Source organism: Sceloporus undulatus, chromosome 2 (assembly GCF_019175285.1).
Source record: "Sceloporus undulatus isolate JIND9_A2432 ecotype Alabama chromosome 2, SceUnd_v1.1, whole genome shotgun sequence".
Taxonomy (NCBI): Eukaryota; Metazoa; Chordata; class Lepidosauria; order Squamata; family Phrynosomatidae; genus Sceloporus; species Sceloporus undulatus.
In genome coordinates, this window is record NC_056523.1 from 31,479,111 (window position 1) to 31,507,066 (window position 27,956).

A 27,956-nucleotide genomic window follows, 5' to 3' on the forward strand; every position below is an offset into this window, starting at 1 on the left:
CACACACACACACACACACACACACACACACACACACACACACACACACCTGATGTTTTACCAGCATTTTACCAGTGCTTACCCCACAGTGAGAGCTGGTATGAAAATCATCAATAAAGTCTGAAATAAATTGCCTTTTCCTAACAATCAAGGAGGCCATAATTCTAAAGACAGTGAGAAGACTGAAAAGTTGCCACGAAAATATTGCATACAGAACTGAAGACTAGCACTCCTAATCTTAATTAGCTGCTCATAATTCAGTGAAATTCTCTTCCTCCTTGTCCTCAACATAGAAATAATGAGTTACTCCCAAAACTCTATTTCCTTCCTTTATGTTCTTCCCTTCATGGAATATTCCAGTAGATGAGGTGCATTGCAAAGGTTAAGTTAATGAATGTGAAAGCACTTTTTATGTACTAGCATTGAAAGGCCATGTGTATTCCTTTTTTTAAAAAAAATGTTATTCACTTCATAAAGCATAAAGCACCCTTTATTATTAAAACTTGCAATGTTCCAGGGACAGCCATCTGCTTTAGAGGCCAGTGAACCACAAGCCTAGAGTCTCTGGTGAAAAGTTCACTGAGTGACAACCTTTTCTACTGCTGCTGTAACTGACAGTTATTCAAAGTTCAACTAGTCAGAAACAAATTCAGTTTTGACTGAAATCTGGGAGGCAAACAGTTCCCAGTGTTTAACTTTCCAACTAAACATATTAACTGAATATAAAGGGACGTTTCCAAGAATGGTAAGTAGTAATTGCAACAATTATTCTCGCTGTATGTATGGTGACATATATCAACTGAGACTCAGTGCATGGATAGTGCTCTAACCAATGACAGCTACTTTTTTTCTCCTTTTCTTACCTAACTATTGGTTATAAGTGGAGACTTAATATAAGACTGTCTTCAAGGTGCAGCTAAACAGAGAAGCTGGAAAATCCCACCCTATTAATGGCATAAACCAAAAAACTCCCAAATTGATCTAGTGCCATACAGAGTTTGGAAACATTAGTTTTTGCACTAATACCTTGACATTATCTCATTAAATGAAGTTACTTCACTAACAGTGAAATGTTATGGAAATTCAATGAATATTAATTTGTTGTTTAATTCATTAATTGTTAAATTTAAAGATAGCATTTAAAAGTACTAGTGCAATCAAGAACAGAGCAAAATGGTGCAAAATGTTAACTCTATGGCTACTTTAACAAGTAAAATAACAAATTCTAAATTCATTATTGGAAATTTAATAAACTGGGGCAACATTTTAATGTTTAATTAATTATTTCCAAGCTTTGACTTCTTCCTGGGAGGGCAAACTATTGCCAGAATACAGCCAAATAAAACAAAGGAATAAGATCAATTTGAAGAATATTCAGAACTTACCAAAAGTTGTTCCAGCTTCTGGTCGGCTAACTGAAGATACAATGACGAAACCAAAGCCTTCATTTTCTCCCCGGCGTATTTCCACATCGTATGGCTGCACCACAGTGCTGACAACGCCACTGCCTCCCCCACCTCCGCTACCAATCCCACTGGTACTGCCACTGCCTGAACTGACAGTATTGAGTGAGTTCTGGCTGCCCTGTGGAGTGCGTTTCTCCTCCGTCAGAGAAGCAGGCTGGTTGCTGCTGTGATGGGAGGAAGCTGGAGATGGAACCTCATTCTCTGCTTTTGGGACTGTGTGAGAAAGATACAATTCTCAGTTAGCAACATTCTCTTGACATTATGTTTTTAATATTATTACAGAAATAACTGGAAGTGAATTATTAAAGTAATGCACCTCCAGCAACAAAACAATTAGACAGTTTACCATCCAAATCCTATAATTTAGCCTTTCCCAATCTAGGTTCCTTCAGATATTTCACATTACAGCTCCCATCAGTTCTAGCTATTATTGCAAATGGTCAGTGGGGAGAAGAGTTGTAATCAAAAACATTTTTGGGAAGGGCAAGTGGTTGAGTGTCATTTCAGACATTTCTCTTCATGCACTGAAGTCATCAGAAGCTTCCTTTTTGTACTATATCTCCATTTATCCACAGATTCAAACATCCACAGTCTGAAAATATTTTAAAAATGTACAAATTCCAAAAAGCAAACCTTGATTTTACCATTTTATATAAAAAAACAGCATTTTACATAAAATACAGCATTTTACTATGCCACGGATTTTGGTATCCACTGGGGGTCTTGGAACCAAACCCCAACAGAAACCAATGGCCCACAGTATATCACATGTACCAGATGAAAAATGAGTGTGTGTGTGGTGGGGGAAGGGAGGTCTGTTAAATCCTGATGAATCCTTCATGCCAGGCAACACTTCAGAAGACTCTGCTGAGAACATATTGCTGGACAAATGAACCTTGGTCAGACACAGGCAAGCAATTTTCCATGCTTGAACCTGAACATTAAACATACTCAGTTTTATAATACTGCTGGTTAATATGGTCCCTCTTCATAGGTAGCACTGTGATCCTTCCACAGCATTCCTTATACAGGTCCAACAAGGAAATAGCTTTTTAAAATGTAAATGAAACCTAATGGGTAAACCTATCAGGTACCTTAGAAAGTAGCTGCATATCCCTTCTAATAAGTCAGCTTCTCAGCTTGAAAGCATTTGGCTTCTATGTCTGAGAAGCTTTAGCAACAACAAAAGTGAAGATGAAAAACAAAAACAAAAAAAAAATGAAAATGTGTATTCCTGTTTTTTCCCCTTTTACAAGAATAGAGTCTTTTGATCTTCAGAAAGTAGTTCACTTTCATCCAGAGATGGAGAAAAAATAAAATATTAAAACAGTCACATTGCAGCCTACCTGTGTACACCACTTTGCGCCTGACAGTTAAATTGACATGGCCTTGCTTAGCAGCCTGTTGCATAAGTTGGACTACAAGCTGATGAGATTTCCCAACAACTGGCGTTCCGTCCACACAGATCAATTCATCTCCAGATCGTAGGCGACCATCTGCATCTGCAGCACCCAGTGGCACAATATGACCAATGTAAATCTGTGAAAATATATGTATGTTTGTGAGAAGAAGATAAGAACTGTAGAACAGTCCAATCTAACACCTTGGGTCCCATCTAGGAGAAAGGTGGCATAAAAATGAAGTAAATAAAATAAATAACACATAATGCACAATATGACCATCTACTGGGGCGGGTGACTTGGTGCCTTCCAAACGTTTTGAACTATAATTCCTTTAATCCCTATTAGTCATGATGGCTGGGACATATGAGACTTGCCATCCAAAACATTTGGAGGCCCCAGTCTGCCATTCTGTAAACCATACACAAGTACTTTTTAACCAACTGGACTATGCAATTCATTCTCATGTAACTCCAGGAAATTTCCATATGAATTACGGCATGTGTACTCTAATGGCAAAGAACAGATTTAATAAATCAGATCCAAATAACAGGCACTGGAATGAGGCAAATTATACTAAAAAGGAGAGTGGAAAAGTGCTCACATAGTTGGTTAATTCTACACCTAACACTTTCTTACCCCAGACAATTAACTGGATCTTGAATACTGAAACAAATACACATGCTTCAAGTCTCTCCAATATATTATTTTATGAGTTCCTAACATAAATCTACTGAGACATGCTCCATATGTATGTTGGTGGTGGGGGATGATGATGACATAGCTTGGAAAATTACTTTTAATAAAAATAAACACATGCTGAAGCTGAAGCCAGCTACATCTGTACATTGGTAGGATGATTTCAACCTTCTACGTTTTACAGTGCTTTGTCCTTCTTTGCCATCAGAACATCTGGTCACCCTGATTCTGCCATTCCTGCAGTTTCTAGGAGTAATGATATCATTGTTTTTGCCGTATTTTAAAGCCTTTCAAAGCCCTGAAAATACAGCAATGTTTCAATTTAAAGGACCCCATGCAGAAGGAAAGAAATAAACTTTTCCTGGACAGATGCTGTGAGGCAGAATATATATTATTAGGCTAGATATACTAATGATTAATTCAGTACAAGAATGTTTGTATGCACTCAACAGCAATACTATGTTCAAATAATAAATATAGTGTTGTATAATTTTGCCCAGGGAAGTTGTTGCTTTGTGCTTTCAAGTCATTTCTGACTTATGGTGATCCTTAGGTATCATGGGGGTTTCTTGGCAAGATTTGTTCAGAGGGGTTTGTCATTCTTTCTCCAAGACTGAGAAAGTGTGATTTGCCCAAGTCACTCAGTGGCTCTTCTTGGCTGGGTAGGGATTCGAACACTGATTTCCCAGAGTCCTACTCTAACATTCTACCCACTATACCATGTGGGTTCTTGACCAGGGAGGACTACTCTAAAATGTGGTCAGAGTTCTGCTGATTGTGATCCAAATTCATGGGAATACTCTGCTGATGATATTAAGGCTGTCATTAGGAACTTGTGGCCTTGGGACCCAAAATACCTTTCAGCAGATCCAACTGGTTTTATTAGCTGCATCCTGCAGGCACCCAGCCATACTCTGGTATCCTCAGGCTAGATTTATGGCCCTTGAAAATCAGTTGTGATCTTGCAGTTTAAAAATCCAGTGATGGAGGCTGGATCTCCACCACAGAGCTGTTGTGGAGAGGACAAAAGCTTTGTAGTTTGCTGGGGCTACACGTAGATGACGTGGAGACAGAGTGGGATATAAAAGTAACAAACACACCAAGAAATTACGTTTTTATTTTCAAAGCACATTATCACACTGGAAGCATTGTTTTCATCGCTTCAAACTGTAATGGGTTTCTGTCAATGTTTTATTTTAATACTGCACTCCAAACTGTTATGTGTATTGCTATGAGATCTATTTTTTTAAAGTTCACTTTATAAATACTTTAACCAGAAAACCTTTGACTTCTGTTCTTTTACCTATGATTTTGTCTTTCCTCCTCTAGTTAATATCACATCCGATTTCTTGCAGAATTCTTTTGAATGACTCTGTATATATACAGCTCAGGGGACTGGTAATGAGATCAGAAGCCTTGGCTTGAGTGTGACCTAAATCAACAGCAGACCAGAGTTGCTAACATCTGTTTGACGTTCTGGTCAGTAGCTGCTACAAAATAGCTCAAGTGGCTAAGCCAGTTGCTGGTAGAAACAAGCCTTTCTCATGTGAATGGAGATCAGCATTCTTAGCAACCATAGCTACATAGCTGGGCACTCTGTTCTTTGTGTCCATGTTTTATTTTTAGTCCAAGAGATGCGCATGAAGTATAGATTTTTTTGTAAAAACAAAATGGTAAATATGATTGTACAGTTAAAAGAGGATGCATTTCTGAAATTTCAAAATACTTACAGGCTCCCCTGGTTCATTTCCACCAAGAATCCTAAATCCAAACCCAGTTTCTTTTCTCCATAGAAAGATATCCTGCTCTTGATAATCTGGAACTGCAAGAAAATAGTTGGCATTCATTATTTAATAACAGTTGGGTACCAAAAGATTGGAATGTCTTGCCCTTGGGATTATACAACATGTATACATGATGAAATTTATTCTTTTAAGGCAGCTGTTCCATTTACAATGAATGGCAACACATGACATAAATTCCAAAATGTGTGTAGCTATGTATGAAACCATATTTTAAAATGGTGCATCATCCAGAGGCTTCCAGAAGATGCTATCGTGGGCAGCCATGAAACTGAAGACCAAACAATTGTGTTTGATCTTGGGAAGAACAATTTCTTATATCCTCATATCATACCATATCATATCGTATCATATCATAGCTCATCAACCTAAACAGTGTTGATTTGTTTGAAGAAGTCTAACCTTCTTGGTTAGACTTCTTCATGCTTACAGTTGTTTCACTGAAATCAATATTTATTTATTTTGTTTATTTATTTCCTATATTGTTTCTATCATGCCATATAAAAGGTCACATCAAGATTGTTCCTTTGTCTGCTAGGGAATAAAGCACACACTGTACAAACATCCACAAGCAGTTGTAATGTTAATGCATTGTCACTCTGGCACTTATGTTCAATGGGTGCAAATTTATTATATGGAAGGTTTAAAAGAAAATGGGCATAAATCCAATATGGTTCTTCCTCCCCAACCCCAGTCTAAAATGTGCCAAACATTCAGGGCATTTAAACTCATGACTCTTTCCACAGCAGCCAAAAGGGACTTCAGTACCCACACAATTTGTTTTCCTACAGCTGTAAAGAAAATATAATAATTTTGAGCCAACATCACTTCTTCATGTTTAGTGCACCGCAGGATGCTCGCTCTCTGTGTAAAGAGCTGCAATATTGTTTCAATCTCAGCTTCTGGTGTAACATTCGTATAAACCAGAAAGGTATCCATGAAACACCTAGCAACATTTCAGGTGTCTTTTTAAAGTAATGTGGCTCTTTTGGATGAGACAATTTAGACACATATAAAAAGATGCAACCTACACATTTCTCTGTAAGAGATGCACACATCAGGAGAAGTTAAGGGGCTACTTGGGAAACAGAATTCTATGAAATAACAAATATTATGAAAATCTCCTACATCCATGTTTTTTGAGTCATGGTTTAGTTGTCAGCTGGCAAGCCCTCCCTCAATATAGTCTACTGCCTGTGATTTTCCATCTATATATTTTACTTCATTTTAAGATTTTATTTTAGTTATTGGTAATGACTGTTTGGGGACCTTCCATTTTAGAGAATTTTTAAAAAGGATTTTGTAATTAACCTAGCAGATTCTCAATAATAATCTCAATAATAATTCTATTAGGCACAGAGAAGTTGGTCTTTTGGTTCTTTTTTTGTTTAAAATGGTAATCATTATGAATTAAATGTTTGCTTATTGTTGCACAATTAGAAGTCAGAGGCCTTAGTTTCAGTAATAAATCCAAAGCCCTTTTTAGAAATCATGAGTAAACAGATTTTTGTCATTAGGCAAATGAGGGTCTAAGAAGAAAATGTAACTCCATTAGTATCAGAGTACTGTTGATTTTCTTTTCATAAGATGAGAGAGAGGTGAACAAACCAGAAGCTCTATGTTAAAATTATTATTGTAATAATTAACATCCGCAGAGCGTTTCCCCTTATTGTCAGCATCATTTTAACTGACTGTACCATAAATAGATGGAGCTATTAGGCATAATTCTAAGAAAATGTTTCCTGCACAAGTCTAGTGAAGCCTCTCTTGTACCATCATATTAATGCTAATCGTTGCACCAGTACCTCTGTACCAACAGCCACCTTCAAACATATTCAAGATGAAACTAAACTTCTATGGTGCCTGAAATGTTTGCCCACAATATTTTGCATTTACTCCCCCCCCTTTTTTTTGGGCGGGGGGGGGGGGGGTGTCTACACATTTATAGATGTTGCTTAGTTTCTAGTTTTTCTCCTCTAGTTTCTCCCTTCCCAAGCAAACCAGGGAGCAAGTAATGAAACTGATGTTATCCGGATGCCACAAAGCTCTTCAGATCCAGCTGTACAATTATATATTTCAAAGTCAAGGTGATGGTTCCTGGTCACTCCAAACAAACCAAATGTTTTTACCTCTGTAACTCACCCTCATGTCCTCCAGTATTGCTAAAACATCCACATGGGACAAATTTGTATGGCTAAAATAATCAGGAAGGAACAAAATAAAACAAACAAACAACAAAAACAAACAAACTGGGAAGCGTTGGGCTTTCTAATAAATAGAAGTTGCCAACCATCATATAGCACATAGGACATTGTCTCCTTTCATTCTTCCAATAAAATAATCATATAACATTATATTGGTATAGTAAGAGAATGAACATATTTTTTTTCTCTCCAAAAGATCAATTTACTGGGAAATGGTCATGACCCATATGTAAACCATATATATCTGGTGCTTGTCAATGGAAAATTAGATCTTCAGACTGTGGACTGGATTGAGTGGATATATGATTGGTAAAGTACTGAACCATTCAAAGAAGAAAATGAATATGCAAGAAAAGAGCAACAAAAAATAATAATAAAAATACTTGTGTGGGCTTGCAGAAAAGGACTTTGTGAAACATTGCCTGCTGCAAGATTCAATATTTATCTGTCTGTCTATTTATCTATCTATCCATCCATCCATAATCAAAGCTTTGGCATTTTTTTCAGCATAAAATGTAAAATGCCTTTGTTTCCTCTAGAAATGGGGCTTTATCCTGGAACCAGACTCAACAGTCCATTGTACTGCTGCACATCAGCCAAGAAAGTTGGGTTATGATAAGCCAATTGTACTAACTTTCAGAGAAGCACTGATCATTAATGTTTCAAATGCAATTAAGAAAAGCAATTAAGAAAAAGTGTTTCATACTTGGGTTGTTTATATTATATTTAAATATGAAAAATGGATTGCACCTATTAAATCTTATCATAGGTCCAATGTTCATTTTAATTTATTCAGTGTTATAAGAGTAGATTTCTAATTCCCGGGTGGCGCATGGTTAAATGTCTGTACGAGACCATCACTCAAAAACCACAGGTTGCGAGTTCAATAAAAGCAAGGGCCCAAGCTTGACCAGCTTGCATCCTTCGAGTCGCTAAAATGAAATACCCAGACTGTTGGGGCAAATTACTTACTGCTGTCACCCATTTTGAATAGCGGTTATAAATAAAACATTATTTATATTATATATTGAAAACTTCCAATGACACTTCGCAGGGGAAAATCAAAAAAAAAAAAAAAAAAAAATACCTACATTGCAATAAAAACACCATTGAATTTATGTAATCAATTATTGTTTAGTTTAGCCCAAAAAAGATTTTTTAATTACAATTCTGCACAGAGAGAACTCAGTATAGTGCACGTGCTGTAAACAATTAAATGGAATGCCTCTCTGAGCTGGTTTCAAAACTTCAAAAATCAACATGTGAATACAATAAATTTGTTTAGAAAGAACGGAAAGCCCAAAAAAAGGAATCTAAATGGAGAAGTTTATCAAGAGCATATGCCAATCTGTGATAATACATTTTTTAGTGATACACACTCGCAACTCAAAAGAAATGTTTTCCATTTTGGTAGTCTGGTCTACACATAACTGTGGAAACCGAGATTAAAGGAAAATTTAGTGATCACAAGTTCATGTACGATGATGCTGCTGCGAACCGCAACTCTTATCAGCTGTAGGGGAGTGAACCAGCAATAGAGAAGTATGAGGGGGAGAGGGACTGCCATGTAACAACATCTGGAGGGTCATCTCTTGCCCACCACTAAGATGTATCTGTAACCCATCAACAAAAGTAAAACAAAAATGCTGCACCAACTCACAGTTTAGATTGCACCAATAGTCTTACCAACCGTGAGACTGAATGTAAGGATCTCACATCCTGGTCCAATAAAGTTTGTTGTTAGTTACCCTCGAGTCAGTTCCGACTAATGGTGACCCTGCAGATGAGACATCTCCAAGAATCCCTATCCTTGCCCAGTTCCTGCAAGCCCTTGCCCATAGCCTCCTTGATCAAGTCTACCCTCAATCTTTCCTACCGTTATTGTTTTTTCTAGTGATCCGTGCCTTCTCATTATGTTGCCAAAGTACGATAGTCTCAACTTGATCATGTTTGCTTCCAAGCAGAGCCCTGGTCTGATCTGTTCAAGAACCCATTTATTTGTCTTCTTGGCTGTCCACAGTATCCTAAGTACTGTTCTCTAGCACCACATTTCAAATTAGTTGGTTTTCTTTCTGCCTGTTTCCTTCATTGTCCAGCTCTCGCATCCGTACATGGTAACTGGGGATACAGTGGCCTGAACAATTCTGTCTTTAGTGCTCAGTTGTATGTCTTTGCTCTTCAGTATCTTTTCCAGTTCTTTCACAGCTGCCCTTCCCATTCCCAGTCTTCTTATTTCTTGACTGCAGTCTCATTCTGGTCAATGTTTGATCCTATATATGGGAATTCTTTAACTATTTCAATTTCCTCATTGTCTAGATTGAATTTGTGTATTTCTTCCATGGTCATTATTTTTGTTTTCTTTATGTTCAGCATCAGACCTGTCTTTACAATTTCATCTTTGACCTTCCTTATTAACTGTCCCACTTCCTGAATGTGTTCTGCTAATATTATGGTGTTGTCTGCATATCTTATGTCGTTAATGTTGCTTCCTCCTATCTTCACTCCTCCTTTTTCTAATTCTAATTCTGCTTTTCTTATGTTTTCAACATACATGAGGGATCTGTTCCGGACCACCCCCACCCCCACATGTAAGGCGAATTCTGCCTATGCTGGAGCCCCATTCACTTGAATGGAGCTTGTGTGCGTGGCAGCGCGGCACGCACCCCATTCATCTGGATGAGACGCACCGCCCCTTGATCCCGCAGCTTGAGTGCATAAGCTCAAAGCTGCGTATAGCACGCCCAGGTATAACGCGGGTGCACTGTATAAATTAAACAAGTAGGGTGATAGGATGTAACTTGCCTGACCCTTTTGACTGTTGGGTCACTCTGTTTCCTTGAATGCTGTTCTTGGTACAGATTCCTCATCAGGTCTATCAAATGTAGTGGTACGCCCATGTCTTTTAGTGCATTCCATAGCTTTTCATGATCTATACAATCCAATCCTTTGCTGTAGTCTATAAAACACATGCTGATTTTTTTTTAATTCTTTGGTGCACTCCATTAGCCATCACATGTTGTATCCTTTGAGTGCTCTAGAGATATATTTCCTTAGTATGACAGCCACCCTCTTTCTTCTTGTTTTTTCCTGGATAGATTAATGTATAGTTGTCTGAGTCAAAGTGACCCATTCCTGTCCATTTTAACTCACACCCAGTATTGCTATATTCATGCATTCCATTTTCTTCTTTACTATGTCTAGTTTTCCCTGGCTCATGCTTCTTATGTTCCATGTTCTAATTACATGTGTAGTGTTGCTTCTAACTATGCTTGTTTTATTGGACATGTTTTCTGTCTGCCTCCCCCCCCCTCTAGTTGTTGGTTATTGAACTGTCTCAGAATAATAATAATGTTTATAACACCCTTTCCAGCAAAGGATGGAACATCAAATCAACTTTGATGCTCGATGGGAGATGCCTTGGGAGAATATATGCTTTAAGAATTTTCATTCAAAAGGTTGCATCCACATTCCCAGCATCATATCTACAAGATTTTACAACAGATTTGAATGTCCAGGTATCTCATCTGTCTGTCCAAAACCAAGAATTCATCCAGATGCTGAAATTATTTCCACGAAGAACCAGCCACAGGGAGACAATTTAGATACATCCTGCCTGTATGATAAGCAAATTCACAAACATCCAGAATTTTGAAACTGAACATAGTGCTTAATACATCTGACTCTGATAACCAGGAATAACTAGGATGAAAATATCTCACCAGTATTTAAGAATTTCACTGGCCTCCAGTCTATTTCTATGCACTACTGAAGAGTATTGCTGTTTACCATTAAAACCTGTAAAACTTTACACACAGGCACTAGAATGAATGCTTGATTACCATTAAAACCTGTAAAACTGTAACGGGCCAGTGTGTACTTTTTTAGTAGGGATGATGTCTGCTTGCACCAACATTATTATCCCTTTAGCTTAGATCAGGCAAAGTGCTTTGTTCTTCGCATTTTCAACTATTTTATTAGATTTTCCTCTTAATATGTTACTCATTATATTTTATCTATGCAATGCATTCTTTTAGATATTTTTATGCATCCTTTTTCAAAAGCTGCCCTGAAATTTCCACTGAACACAGTACGCACCCATTTATTCTTAAGATCCCCAGGGAAGTGCTCTTTTTTCATTGTAGGTAAAGACTTTGTCATTTTAACAGGCATTTAATGATACACTAGTTGCAGACAAGTTTTTTAAATAGTGTGTGTGCTGTATTTTTAAATTTTAGTTATATTTTAAGTGGTTTTACACTTTTAAAAATGTAATAGTGTTTTAATATGATAGCTTATTTAATCGTGCTTTATTGTTTTATTTTAAGGTTTTAGTTGTATCTTGATTTAGGCTTTTTGGGCTACCTTGGGATCCATGTTCAAAGAAAGGTGGCAGAGAAGATAAATAAATATAAAGTAAAGTAAAATAAAATAAAATGTTTGCTTTATATGCTCACTTGGGTACCAAATTACCCTAACAGTTCATGAAGAAGTGTTAGATACTGCAGAATCTGCTTGATCTACATTGATACCACAACCATCCATCAGCCTACTGTAGTGTTTTGGGGTTCACTCTGTTATGAGTTGTATGTTATCTGCATTTGCATTTCATCATTTGACTTGTGTTGATGAACAATTTAAGTCTTTCAACATTTTGCAAAAATAAACCAAATACTGTCTCTTTTTAAAAAGTTTTCATCAGTGAAACAAGTTGCTATATTTTGGGATGTTCTGGCTTTGTTTCAGAAACATAATCAGCTTAAATACCAAGCCCTCTAAATTCTGTGTAGTGTGGATTATATTGCATCAAACAAGAGCTATGCTGTCTCATCATTGAGCTCACTGTTTATTCTCAATTAAATGAGTCTGGCTGAGATTTCTAGGTTCATGACTGAAATTTATTCAAATAAGAGTACTGTATTAATGAAACAATAAACTGAAAGAGCAGTAATGAAACAAGGCAAAAATGTACGGTTTTCTATGTTTTACAGCCACAGATGTATATGTACATTTTGTATCATCTTAATTGACTGGTATTTAATAAGCTAAGGCACTTTTAAAACCTACATGTATTAGTGCACTGAGCCATGGCCTAACCATTTTCTAAACACAATTACAGACTAATAAGGTGATACATATTATCAAAGAACACAAATGGAATCAGTTGAGCCTCTTTTGCTGGAAGGCTATCTGTTGAAACTGCTGACTTTGTCTTGTAACAGACTAATTTAAACACTGCAAGAGCAAGATCATAACAATCTATGTGCACTGCACACTGCCACTAACTATAAAAGGAGGCAGACTGCTTCCTAAGTTAATTGGTGCTTCTCCTTGTCTTTTGTTAACTAAAATAAAGGAAGACAGTATAGATTCTCTTCAGTGCTTCACACTGGCTGTCCCAAGTTCAAAACATCTGGAGAACCAAAGTCTGAGAACCACTGTTCTAGCCTATTTCAACTCTATGATATTTCCATCTGCAGCCAAAGCTTTAGTTTCCGCATCTTGTTAAAATGCAAGTCTACCATATAAGACACTGGCACTAAACTGTTTTTAGTATTGGTTCAGTTAGAAAGGATTAATTAGATCTGTTCTTGAACAACACCCATTTCAGGGCTATCACTCATAAGAAGTTTCTTAATTGATAAATGTAGCATCATAATAAACAGCACAGCTTGCTACATGTTGACTGCAGCGATTATTCACTGTGTCTTTATTTCTAAAGATATGATTTGCTGGGGAGAAGATGACACTTTCAAGGTTAAGAAGTTCTTTAGCTGTGGTATATTGTTCAGAGTTTTGTATGCTTAGTCACTTATTCCACTTATATTAATGATTCATTCACTGATCCCTGTGTCTTTCATAGAATCCCTTTCTGGATTTTTCTTGGTGATTATTGTGATCTGTCTGCTGCTGTGAATTTTAATGTTAGAACATTTAATGGCTAGAGCATTTAACTATCAACATGCTTGGAAATAATCCAATGGAAATCGAAAAATCAGCATGGGTGACCTAAGCCCTCATTTTCAGTGAGGGCTTTAGATCAATGCCGTATAAGAAAACAACACAGGGAAGCTTCTAATGCCTCCTCCTTTTCATTAAAGTTGGCATCACATAACACCACATTCTGAACAAAAGGAAATACTTTAAAGGGGATAACGGCACAGTGAAACACAAACACGTACATGCACAACATGGACAAAACTGATGCAAAACTCTTTTTATGGCCTTTTGCATTGATTGGCCCCATTATACCACTAACTGTTATTAATACCTGACCAAACTAATGCCAAACAAAACTCACCCTCCCAATTGTGACTGGCACAAATGGTTTCCTCATCCTTAGAAATCCACTAAATTGATGGTGCAAAATGGGGTGGTCCTGTATTTATGAGCAAATAACCTGGATCTTGTTGCACAGAGCTACACATCAGAAAGTATCTGAAGCTTCTCCAGAAAAGTGCATTGGGAGTAACTAGCATGCAATATGTGGCTGGAGCAGAAAACTAACCACATGAGGAATTTGTGAAGGGGGTTCCAAACACAGTGGAACACACTTCCTCGGAGCGTAGTGGAATCTCCCTCCTTGGAGGTCTTCAAACGGAGGCTGGGTGGCCATCTGTCGGGGATGGCCCTTGCGGTCTCTTCCAACTCTATGATTCTATGATTCTACAACCCTGTTTACAAATTATCCCTGTTTTGAATACCGCCCCCACAACCTGATACTGCCAAAGCAGGGTTTATTTTAAATTGCTGCTTTCATTAAATTGCATATCACAATTGGAAGACTGATGGTGACACTGAGATGCTGCTGAATGTAATCATAAAACAGTGAAGTCAAACTTGACCTAATTAAAATGAAAGCATATTTGACTACTGTCTCCCCCCCCCCCCCCCAGTTCCTTTTTTTCTTTTTCTTATTAAACGAAGGATTTTGGTTTCTATTTTTACAATAGCTTAATTCTTTATTTGGTGTACAATTTCTTCATGACAAAAGAAACAATTCAGTGATTTGAAGGTAATACATGCTGGCTCATTACTGCCAGTCACTGAAGGACTTCATTGCAAAAATAATAAAAAGAGTTTTGAACAGCGGATGAGAAAAAATGGCTACAGGTGACTATAGGTAAATCGTATTTTTCTATTGATTAATATTCAGGTAAAACTTACAAAGCAACCCCTAGAACATTTCCTTCTGTTAGAATTTCCACCATCCTCATTTTGTTACTTAAAAATGAAAGCATGTTGGACTTCCATTGTTCTTCATGTTCATCCCCACCTCACCCATATGAATTGTCCCCAATCACAAACACCACCACACAATGGACAACAAGACAGATAAAAAGTTCTCAGCTCAGTCTTACATTCTCCAAAATTCGTGGAATTGATTTCTCTCTCTCTTTCACCCTTGCTCAGTCCAGTCGCAGGCGAAGGAGACATAGCTGTGAATATTAATTTTAACATTTTGCAAAGCTTAATGTATTTTGTTTTCTTGTTTGTTCATTTCAGTTTAGTGTTGACTGACAACAGCTCTGATTCAGTTTTCATACCTATTATCACAGACATGTTTGCAGCTTCTACAGAGACCTACCTGTTTTTGCCATATCTGTACTTACTGACAATATTTGATGTGAAAACTAGTTTACTAAAATATAATACGCATCCCTGTAAATATGTTTGAATTGCAGTGAGGAGGGGGGAAATCCACAATCAAATGTTGCTATCACCAAAGAATGCACAGACTTTTGACAGCACACTTATCTGCTGGATTAGGAAGCAAAATCTATATACACAAGAAAATTATGCTGAAAGCTTTTCAGTTAGATGCGACTTTATGATACTCTTTTAAAATTGAAAGGTAACCATAAACCAGTACGCAATAGGCTAAAACTTTGCTTTGTGTTCTTTAGAACATTTCCTGAAACAAAATAAGTATGAAAGGAAGGTGATTATTTCTTTTAGCAAAATCCAAAATACACATTATGGTAATACCTTTTTTAAAGTCAACCAAAAGTACAAACTTCATTATTCAAGTATCAAAGCTTACAGGCTTCTGAATCAGGCAGGGATGTTAAAAGTCGTTTTAGGGACAAAATGTGACAGTGGAAGGTCACAGAACTGAGACCTTAAATCTGATGTTAAAGCTTTCTCGATATGTTAAATCTGAGTTTAAGACAGTGGTGGAAGGAGGTTTAATGCAGGTATGGCCTTTACCTGTTCTAGGCCGTGAGATGTTTGGGATACAAAAGCAAGACAAAGCAGTAGACTTTTTTCTCCATTATTAAAAGCAAAGGCAGTTCCTTGGAGATGTAGTCCTTACCTGCCCTGTTATTTTAAACCTAAGTATATATTCATACATGTGTGTGAAGAGCTGTAGAACAAGTACCAAATATTCCTTTCACTGCAACATAACTCAAGTAGGTTGCAGATTTCCCAACATGCACATCAGCATTAAAACATACCACTGGACAATGCATAAGAATGTATAACTCTGTCCTTCCATACAGGATTTGGGAGACAAACTTCCCTCCCTCATCACACATTTCCTATCTTTCCCCCACTGAGATTTGATATTCTTTATCTACTGAGCATGTCCTCACTGGGCTTTTAGAAGAGGAAATGACTCTTTTTGGCTACCTTTCAAAAGAAAGAAAGGAAAGGAAAGATCTATTCTACTTCTGCAAAACCAGGAGTTATTTATGTTATATACTATTATTGTTTTAACCATCTGACAATACTAGATTTTCCCAAGCACAATAATATTCTCCTCTTTTTTTTCAGTGCATATTCTCCCTGTCCCAATCATGATGACACTTGCTACAAGTTCACTATTATAGAGAGCAAATACCAAATGCTAAAGACTGAATGCTAAGGTATTTATATTTCAAATTGCATTTTATTTATTTAATCAGTTTTATACCACTTCTTGTTATTTGATCTCATGTTCCTTTTGACTTATGGTGACCCTATGAACGAAAGACCTCCATGAGCCCCATCATCAATAGCCCTGCAAATTCTATGCAAAGGCTTCCTTTACTGAGTCAATCCATCTGTATGTAGTCTTCCTCTTTTCCCACTGGCTTTCACTTTCCTGAGCATTATTCTCTTTTCCAGTGAGAATGACTTATGACATCTCATGATAAGTCCAAAGTACAAGAGTACAAGAGTCTCAGTTAAGACATTTTACCACTTTATCATACTTAAAGCTGTTTCAAAGCAGTAAGCATATGCCTAGCAATTACGCGGCTGCAGCTTCATAAAGAATAGAAAGTCATTCATAATTGCTGGAAATGCCCACATAAAAACATAAACGTTTGAGTTATTAAAACCACTTTCTTGATTGGATACTCCAAGATGATACAGGAGTCAGAAATCTACTTGTGCTAATAGATTTACGTATTTTTAATTCCCATTTTTTAATTATTATTATTATATGCAATAATGATTTAATCAGCATCATTTGATCTCCTCAGCACTGTGGAACCAATAACTGTTTATCACTTTAGAAGAAAGTCCAACATTTTTCCTGAGCAGGTTATGAGATAAACCTGAACCTGTGTCTCCTAATAACTGCTTTTCTACATTTGATGCTGTGTTAGAGTATAGGATCTCTGCTTAGATTACAAGTCCAAAAATAGATCTCTTCCATAAATATTACCAGAAAACCATCAATGTATGATAAATAGGCCGGTCCTAAGGCTTTCTCTCAGAGAAGCATTCTAAAGGAGAACGTTCTTGTGGCTTTTTTGGCACATGTCCCTCTCAACTGGGTTTTCAATGTAAATGTTAGCAGAAAAAGTCTAACGAGGTGTTAATTAAGACATATATACATTTTGGTGCCCTGCAAAAAACTCCAAGAACTGGACAAGTGCACCAAAGTGAATTTAAAATCACTGTATCATCATGCCAGTAGTGTATTTCCAGCAACTAATAAAAGTCAGTGGACTAGATGCTGTATTTTGTACCAACTGGAATTTCCAATTTATCCTCAAATTTGAATGGTACAAGGCCTTCAACTACCACAGTCACCCTTTATCAGGCTCCCGCTGTGTAAGCTCTTGTTGCTACATTAGCTTCAACAGTAGCTAATCAGTTTTAAGTCTGATTAGCTCTGAACATTAGCCCTGTTTCAGACTCCCATAAGAGCAGTTTCCATGCATTTAAAAGACAGTAAACCCTAAAAGGACTTAAACCTTTATTCTGAAGGTAAGAGTTAATGCTATAACCATCTGTCCCTGGGACCATGATCCATAGTCTGAATCTCAACCAATATGAAAATAATCTAACCCTGTAACAATTTTGTCTTTTGGTCTACAACAGAGGCATATTCATTACTGTTGTTGTAAATTGTCATCCAGTTGACTTTGATTTATGGAGACCCTATGCATGAGAGACCTCCAAGTCTCATTCTTTATAAAGTAGCTAAAATGCACAAAGTTGCTGTGTTCAAATGTTTAGTCTTCCAGACATAAATGCTTCACCCTAGCAACAAACAGAATTATTTTGTTTTAAAGGCTGCTTCATCAACATTTCCTACACTGCACTCACATTTTTCTAGTCTATTTAATTATGGATGAAGGGATTGCTTCATGTTCTTTTTATTCTACCTAATTTGCACACAACAAATCTATTATGTGACTGAAAATAAAGACCAAATATTAAAAAATATATAACTGCAATATTTTAAAAGCTTTGGAAAGCTTCGACCCTGTTTTGCCTCGCTTTTAATTAAAACATGCTTAAGCCCTTCAAAGGGTCTTGTTAACACATCTGCAATTCAGATTAATTCATTTTGTCACTGCTGTTTTGACAGATGGCCATACGTAGTATATGACAGCTTTGCAAAGCACATAGGCAGCACAACAACAGATTGTAGCAATCCTCAAGGAAGTTTAAGATTAAAACAAAAAAAAAAGAAGGGGAAAAAGGGAGGGAAGCATATTTTATATAATATATTTTTGAAAAGCAGGCTCAGGTTTTTAGAATAATGGCAGTCCCTCTTTCTTATTTTACTAAAGTTTATTATCTTTCCCTCTCTCTTTCTGAAAGATAAGGATATCTGACAATAATACCATGGCCTGACAGACACATACTCACTGTACTCTAGTGTGCAAACATAGGTGATTGAAAAACATGTTGTGTAAAGGGCTTTCCATGTTCACTCAAACTCCAAAATACCCTGAAACTGCAGATATCAAAGGCCACAATCTTCCTGAATGTGTTATTTAGGAACACATATAACTCTTATCACACTTATAACCTTGGGAGATACAATTTAAATGCCAATTCTGCCTCTTTTTTGTTTTTCTAAAATTTGGAACCTGGTTGCTTGCCTTTATATTCATTTTCAGAAGGTTAAGGTTTTTCAGAAGTTTAAGTTTGGTAAGAGTTGTTCAACATTGGTCTCATTTTGGTGCTAGGTCAAAGCCTGGGTTTTTTATACAAGACACTGCATCCTAATGGGATATATATGGATGGTTGAATCCACGGATGCAGTATTTATGGATACAGAGAGTCAACTATATTTTACATTTCATTGTGTTATTGTTTTACATTTAAAATTATTAGCTGATTCCACTATAAGCCACCCAGAGATCTTATGGTACATAAGTTAGGCTGGTGAAGCCACCTGTTGACAGATGCTCATAAACTAACCATACACAAGGTACAAGAGATCCTGAGTTTGATCACGTTTGAGGTTTTTTTGTTAATGTGGGGGGGGGGGGTGCTTTATTACATGCATCTACACATCTGTAATGCCAACTATTGCTTTCTAGAGCCAAGATGATGAAATTCATGAAGGTAATACTCTACTCTGCATATGGCAGCCAATAGCTTCTTATCCTCCCTTTTTATTGATAGTATTTATTCTTTAACAGAATGCATTAGTGTGTTTATTGGGGTCAGCAATAATACACAGGCTTGGATAAATAAAGTGTCCCCTAGTTATTTTTTCTGGCTGCTCTGAACCTGAAGAAAACTCTGTTATATGTCTGGCATCTCTTTGACTGCTAACAAAGCAAGATAAATAATAATAAATAATAAAAACTTTATTTATATACCACCCTTCGAAACATCAGGGCGGTTAACAACATTGATAACATACAACCAATACAGATTAAAACAATGCAATTAAAACAGTAAAAGAACTTGTGCCAAATCACAAGCTGCTAACGGGGGGGGGGGGGGGGGGAGAAGGGGCTCATGTATTCTTGTATCTAGTTTTACTGTAAAATGTTGCATATTAAAATATTTTCCCTTGTTTTTCTTGTTGTAAACCACTGAGCAATTGTACTTAATTATCTGCCTGTAATATTTAGTATTATTATTATTGTCATAGACCATGCATGTTTAGTAACCTTTGTTTGTCCATTTTGTTCTAAGCCTTTTCACATGTATGTTCTGTAGAATCATCTTCTATCCATTTCCTGTCCCTTGCATATCTTTTGAAAATGAAGTAAATGAGCAGGACACAAAAAGAAATGGGAGGAACCACCTTACTGGCTTGTATGTGGATCAATAGTGTGCCCTTGGTATGATTTAATATCACATTCCAAAGGAGATAGCTTTGGTAGATGATGTACACAGGGAACTGGACAGGGTGTGTGTGTTGGTTCTGTTGAACCCCTCAATGGTTTTTGATACCATCAATCATGTTATCTTTCTGGACCACCTCTCTAAGATGAGACTAAGGACACTGTTCTGCAGCGGTTCTGATCCTTCCTACAGAAGCGAACTCAAAAGGTGGCACTGAGGGATTCTTGTTTGATGCTCTGGTCATTGGACTGGCATCAGGACAGTTTTATTGCCAGTGCTGTTTGGAAAATATGAAGCCATTGGGAAAAGTCATCTGGGGATTTGGGATTCAGTGTCACCAATAAGCTGTCTTCCATCTGATTCCATGGAAGCTGTCTCAATACTGGATTGCCATGAGTAATGGACTGGTTACGGGCAAACAAATTGAAATTTAATCCAGACAAGACGGAGATACCCCTGGCCAATCAAAAGGCAGATCAGGGGATAGGGATTGACTCTGAGTTGTATGGGGGTATTCTCCCCATGGAATCTCAGGCTCACAACTTGGAGGCTCTCCTGGACTCAACTGTGATTCTGGATGGATGCCCAAGTTTCAGTGGTGGTCAGGAGTGTATTTGCACAACTAAGGGCCTCTACAGACTGGCAAGAAATGTGGCACCAGGGTGGAGTGGGAGCATGGTGACCACCTGATGCTCTCCCCAACTCCGCCCCAATGCCAGAGTCATACCATTTCTTTGGCACAGTGTTTAGATGCACTGCACCAAAGAAATGCCCAAAAGCCACCACCATGATGACAAGGGAGGCTTTTTGCCGCCCTAAAAAGGAGCAGCATTTTGACGTTTCTTTTTAGAGTGGTGAACTACCAGATTGTGGATGTGGTTATGAAAACTACCAGATTGTGGATGCGGTTATGAAAGAATTTCCATCACCACAGATGTGAATAAAGATTGCTGTGGGCCCAATCTGGTGCTGAAAGGGATGGTGAGATGCTGCTCTAATGAGGCAATCTGTAGAGCCCCTAAATCTAGTGGGCCAGCTGCACCCATTCCTCAAGAAGCCAGATTCAGGCTATGGTGACGCATGCCTTGATTATACGTCACTTGAACTACAGCAGGTCCAAAATGGTACAGCCAGAATGATGACCTGGGCCGATTACAGGCATCATGTAACTCCCTTGTTAAAACAGCCTCACTGGCTACCAGTTCATTTCCAGACACAATTCAAAGTACTGGTCATAACTTATAAAGCCCTATACAGCAATTGGTCTAGACTTTTTGGAAGACCTATGCAAACTTGCCAGAGTCTCAAGTTCCATAAGGGAGGGTTTTCCCTTAGTCTTGCCAGCATATCATCATCATCATCATCATCATCATCATCATCATCATCATCATCATCATCATGACAGGTTTGTCAGGTGAGGAAATGGGAGAGAGCCATCTCAGTGGCTGCTCCCACTCTCTGGAATTCCCTTCTGCAGAAAGGCAGCATATAAATGAAAATAAATAAATGAAATGAAATAAATAAGATCCCAAGCAAGGCTTAATCTCTCCAGGGACCCTAATTTCACCATCCTAGATAGGGTGCAACTGAAGAGCTGATGTTCCTGCTAGGCAACACTGTTTTCTATTGAGCACATGCAACAACAAGCTTTATAAATATCATAATCCAAACAAACATTAAACTACTACTGGGTCAAAATATATATAAAAACGTTCCTCTTGGCTTCACATACACATACACTTCCCCCACATATAGGCAATGAATTCTATATACAAAACCCAACACTAGCAAAATCTATCAGGCAAAAATGTCACAAACCTGTAAAACTATTGGACTCCTTCATCAAATTAAAACTTCAATCAAAATAAATTAATTTCTTACTGTTTGTACCTCAAACCTAACTCTTATGCACTTTAATTTCAAAAAGACCTGTTGAGCAACACTGTAATGGAAAGGCATAGTACCTACTTCTCCTTCTCCCTCATTTTTCATTATAATGGTAGAATGTAATTTATCTGTCTCACCAATAACAAAGAGCTGCAATTCAAATATTACATTTGCTTAAAAGCACAAAATAAAATGAAACGTACATTATGTTTGTATGGATATTTGTAAAGCTTGTTGTTGCACATGTTCAACAGAAATCAGTGTTTTCTTAACTATCTTTTAGAAAATGACAGCTGGGCAGTCCAGGTTCATGGAAGTGAAAGATTTCTTTATTTTATTTTACTTTTTGGCTAAACTTGCACTTCAGTATAGCATTAAACTACTCCAAATGAAATAACCCCATAATTTACTGAAAGAGAACAACAACTAAGAAGAGATGACTGACAGAATGGTAACTCTGTGATTTAGGGATTGCAAGTCTCGGATATCACAGTACTCAGACGGCTATGAAAGAATTTCCATCACCACAGATGTAAATAAAGATTGGAAGTTCCTGGAATCACCTCCTGTAGAGACATGTAGATGCTATAACTAAATTCCCTGACTATTATATTGGATGGAAATAATGAGAGTGTATAAATTTGCTTGATTTACATAACCTAGGGTTCATAAATGGAATATATTTGTACCTAATTATACAATTATTGATATCCACAGGTTCATTATCCAAAGCTATTATACAAGTATGCTAAGAATATATGTTTGAGCACTTCTTCTGAATATTTCAGATTGCTCTGAGGATTGTTCCTCATTGTCAGGTCATTCTCTTTTTAATTAAATCTTTGAAATAGAAATAGACCACACAAGTGAAAGGCTCATCATCTCAGGATGTATGATGGTGTAAATATTTGAAGGCATGCTTTAAGTCAGTAATGGTGAGGGTGAACAAGCCAAAATTTCTTAGGCTAAAGTATTTTCTGTTAAGAACATATTCAGTCATGGGAAAGATGAATAAACTTGTCTTAGATGACATTAGACTTCTAAAAAACAGAGATTGGATTCACTCTTAGATCTAGCAGCATACCTAGCTAGATATGCAGTGCTTATGTTGAAGAGGGCTAATAAGATAGCGAATCAGACAAAGGTGGTCATGTCTTAAGTGACATCCACACTAGTCTACTATAACACTCTGTGTGTCTGTATGCTCTCAGGAACTAGAAACAGCTAAAAATGTAGTTACCAGGGTTCCAAGAAAGATCTTTCACAGGAAATATATTTCATCCAATTCTAAAATGGCATAAAATTAATTTCTAGTTGGTTTCCAGAACCAGTCCAAAATCCTGTCATTAACTTCTACATCCCCAAATAGTCAGTGTTCAGTTAACCTTACAGATTACTTACTCCTCTATGAAACCTTTCTTTGCCTGACTTCAGTCCACTGAGTTGCCTTTTTGAAAATGCAATGAAATGGTGGGACTCTCTGCCTGGGACAATTACTCCCCTCTATGTTGGTTCATGTAGAAATGCTTGCAGAGAAAGTGTCTATGTATTTGTTTCTTCTCCTTGTCCAACTCTTGCCTTCTATAAGCATTACTGAAAGGCTACATCAAGATTGGACAGAATGTGGGTCCCCATCTGTTTTTGCAGCTCACTGAAATCGCCCATCCTTGGTCTACAGTAGACAGGTTGTGTTGAGGTTAGTCTGCTCTCTGTTACAGATCACCCTCCATTTTTCCCCCCCCCCCCCCCCACAAAAAGACATGGAATAATCACTTTTAGCAAAGGAAACCCCATGAAAGGGTTGTTTTAGGGTCACTGAAAGTCAGAAATGACTTGAAGGCACACCACAACAACAGTGAGCCAGAGTGGTGCATTTGGTTGTGCATTGGACTACAACTCTAGAGACCAGGATTCAAAACCCCACTCAGCCATGGAAACTCACTGAGTGACCTTAGAGAAGTCATGCTCTTTCAGGCTCAGAGGAAGGCAAAGGCAAGCCCCCTTTGAACAAATCTTACCAAGATGGGTTACCCTGAGATAGATTTGCCATAGGTTTGAAATGACTTGAATGCACACAAAACAACAAAAACACCATGTTGGTTTTTAGATAGCAAGCCACCATTGTGCATTTTCAGGACAATTTGGGAGAGTAAGTCCTGGAAAAAAAGGCTGAAGGCGTTTGGAATGTTTAGGTCTTAGAGATGACTGAAAGCTGATAGGTATATGAAGTATATGAAATATATAACAGTGTAAATGCGTATATATTTTAAATAACTGACAGAGCAAATCTTTTGTATGTTGCTCCAGTGTACAGTACCCAAAGCAATGGGTTCACACTGCATGGACTAAGAGTCTAACAAACTAATAGAAAGATAATGTCATATAAGACTAAGACAGAATGAACTGCCTTACAAGGTGGTAGACATTTATAAAATGATTCTATAACTTTCTGTAATAATGTTCTGCTAAGTCCCACTTCTGTTTTGCTTCATTCTCTTGCTTAATTTGTTTTAATATGTACATACTACATACATTTGAATTTTTTGCCGTCTCTGCAGATTTTCTTTCCTTTTTTAAATAAAACAAATACATAAATAAAACTGTTATTTTTAGCACATGAAATAGGAGAGGGTAACTGTGCATTCAATTGGGGGAACAGCAGAGCTGCTGCAGTGGTGACAGAGAAACATTCAAGGATGAAACTTTGAAGGAGGCCTTAGAAATATTAATGTTGCTGTTTTCAAATTTTTCTAGATCATGTGTTGCTTGGATCTGTAAGGGAATGGCCTGGAGTCGATCACTGTGCCCGTTTCCCATTAGGTCATAATATTTAATGTTCTTCAAATACCAGTGTTTACTAGACATTTCTTGCTGTAAGTACCAGCTTCTCCAAAATCTCTTCCAATCCATGACTATCTCTAACATACATGCTCCCATCACAGTTAAAAAAGAAAAGAAAATAGTAATTTCCTATACTTTGAATGATGTCCCAGTGTGTCAAATTCACATCAGCATGAGTGATAACACTAAGTGCAGTGTGGGATGGGAGGAAAAAATATGAAAAGAGAGGAAACTGCAAAGATGTGCCAATGGTCACAGCACCAGAATGAAATCATGCACTAGACTAAAAAGGATGCGCAAAAAAGTCATAGAATCCAAGCTCTCTTTTAGTAACTACTGTATATAGATTAGAATGTTGAGAGTTTGTGATGTTAACAAGTCAAGTCTCCCTCTGGGTAGAAATCCTGCAATACCAACTGCTTCACTAGGAACTCATGCTCATGCTCATGAGATGCAATCTGGCTTATCCTTATGCAGGAGTGCTTCAGCAGCCTGTCTAGTGCTTTAAGGGAAAAGTAATATACTATTTTTGTTCTGCAGGATTAAGATATTGCCAGTATCCCTGCCTTAAATAAGGAAAGGACTGTGAGTGAAAGTCATTCCTGGGAAGAGTGCCAGAAAGGAGGCACATGCAGACAGTGTTCTTCACCCTTTAGAGGGCAGGGTCATTTGCCTCTGCCGACTAAAGCTGTCCATCTCTCACTGCCAAGATGGATTTCAAACATAAAAAACAGATTGTATTTATGCATGTGGCTTATGAAGAGACTGTACTCAATAACCTAATATTGTAAGATGCACTTTGTTAAGTGACTTATGCTGAATGCTGGCTCAAAGGTCAAGGCAACAATGGGTCACAAGGGAACCACCCACATCCATGTCCTGTTGCCCTGTGTTCCCATAAAAAAAATAAACTCAATTGCTAGTGTCAACTAGAGTAGACTTTTATCATTCAGGTACTATTTCAGCAGGCTTTTTTTAGTTGGAATTAAGAACTGGTTTAAGGTCTAACAACCTTGTTGTACCTAGAATGCATTTCATCAGATGAACTGAGGCCTAGCTTTGGAAAAACAGTGTAAAAATAATGTCTGTGTATGTGCCTTCAATCATCAGTTGATTTAATTTAATTCTATGAATTTCATAGAGTTTTCTCAGGTAAGGAATACTGAGGTGGTTTGCTATTGCCTTCCTCTGAAATCTAGCCTACAACTCCTGATATTCCTTGGTGGTCACCCTGCTTAGCTTCCAAGATCAGACAGGATCTGGTGCCTCCAGAGTCATTTAGGCCCAGTACAATAATATAATGAAAGGGTTATTATCCACAATTTGTACACACAAAGTGCTCATGTGATTCAGCTATATATTCAGTATTATATATATGGGGAGGGGGGTTAGCATTGTAGACAGTGGGATCAGAGGGAAATTAAGTGTAGAAGATACTGATACAGATAGCTATGAATACTGGTCATTCACAGAATTGCTGCTAATAAGATAAACATCTTGGCACAACATAAACAAGATAAACCTGATAATATGCAGTGCGATCAAAATCTGTTTATTCATTGCCAACTTCTGGTGACAGACTGAAATCTCCTAATGAATTGTAATTGGGCTGTCTCTCACGCTAAGCTCCCTCTGAAGTTTGCTCCAAATGGCTACTTTAAGGTCAGTGGCAGTAAAGCCTGGAAAGCTGATGGGTCTTTTAAATACTGGCCACTTTACAACCCAACAGTCTCCTATTTGAACATGTCCACCCTTTGAAGAGCTGTGCAATTTAAAGATAAAAAGCTATAAGGTGGAGAGCAGGGGTCTTGCAATTTCCCATCATAGAGGTAGTGACTGGGCAGCAGACTGAGCAGGAATACATTTTACCTGGTCAAAGTCTCTCCCACTTTTTGGAGGTATGCCATATTTCCATACAAATTTTAGTACACTTTATCTGCAATAAATTGACTTCTAAATGAAATTTCTATACATCTAAATCTGCATATGCAAATCTATCTCTTCTCTTTGTCCTTTTTTGGTGAAGTATTTCATCTTTTTGGATGCCATGTAAATGTCCCCCTTGGACAAAACTACTCCCACAAGCATGATGAAGCTTGTAAGTAAAAAGCTTTTTAAAACATAGATTGGTAGAAGATAGAAGCGTGCTGGGGCTATAACCAGAGATAGTAAAACAACATGTCAATGGGGATTAACCTATGCCACTTGTCAGTAGCACTACATACCACTGAATTTTGGAATATAAGCTTTAAAAAGTTCTCTGCTTGAGATCCAATTCCTTTTCTATTTCTGTTTAAGACAACAAATGCCAAACTGAGTAAGCTGAATGGAAATTTGGGGCTTGAACTAGTATCTAAAGCCTAGGGGTTTGGGGAGTTAGCTAGAAATGACTGAACTGAAAAATTCTGACAGTTTATAATGACATCTTTGGCATATATTTAGCATGAACGGAATCAACCAAAAATATGCAATTTAAGTGTGCTACTGATAATTGTATGGCAGTTAATACATTCGAATAATACAGCCAGAGTTTTGATAAGGAATTTGGACTACACCTCTCAAAATGGCTGGCATCCTATGGTACAATATCTCTCAAGCCCTGGAGATATTCTAGGGAAATTTTTGTTTAAATAAAGGAAAATTTTTTAAAAATCCAAATTTTGGATATATTCTACAGATGATTTTGTTTGAAATGAAGTAAAACATATTCAGTCTGTAGTACTGGTCCTCTGAGTAATGAGAATAAGATTTATCACAGTGAAGAAAGAATCATAAACATCCAGTGTGAAAATATTTAGGCAAAATATATAAGAAATAGAAAGAGTTTTTTTCAGAAGCTTTGTGAATATTTCTATTCATATTTTAATGGGGACACACTATCATATTCTGTTACAGTTGTTTGCAATGTAAAATGTCTCCACTATAGCCTTTAAGCTGCACAATGTTGTCTTTGTAGTTTTCTTAATTAGTATTCAACATCACTGGCAGTATATTCTTAATGAGACAATTCAGAAATGTAAATAATATAGTCCAAAAAAAAAGTTCCGTCTTCAAAAATGAGATGAGAAACTGTAAAGTGCCTTTACAATTCAGTGTCTTCCTTTCCTTTCCTTTCCTTTCCTTTCC

At 37.3% G+C, this 27,956-nt stretch overlaps 1 protein-coding gene across 17 annotated transcripts in view; it reads right to left on the reverse strand.

Moving 5' to 3' along the window:
• MAGI1 (membrane associated guanylate kinase, WW and PDZ domain containing 1) overlaps positions 1 to 27,956 on the reverse strand; it is a 598,529-nt gene that overhangs the window by 27,993 nt on the left and 542,580 nt on the right. For 9 of the 17 annotated variants that reach the window (XM_042453464.1, XM_042453468.1, XM_042453467.1 and 6 more), the window contains 3 exons: positions 5,296 to 5,387; positions 2,813 to 3,005; positions 1,386 to 1,679 (listed from right to left, as the gene is read on the reverse strand). In XM_042453464.1, coding sequence (XP_042309398.1) covers positions 1,386 to 1,679; positions 2,813 to 3,005; positions 5,296 to 5,387 — 579 coding nt within the window. Of the gene's footprint in view, positions 1 to 1,385; positions 1,680 to 2,812; positions 3,006 to 5,295; positions 5,388 to 14,929; positions 15,008 to 27,956 lie in introns of all 17 variants that reach the window. The other 8 variants (XM_042453466.1, XM_042453456.1, XM_042453462.1 and 5 more) reach the window with 1 other exon arrangement.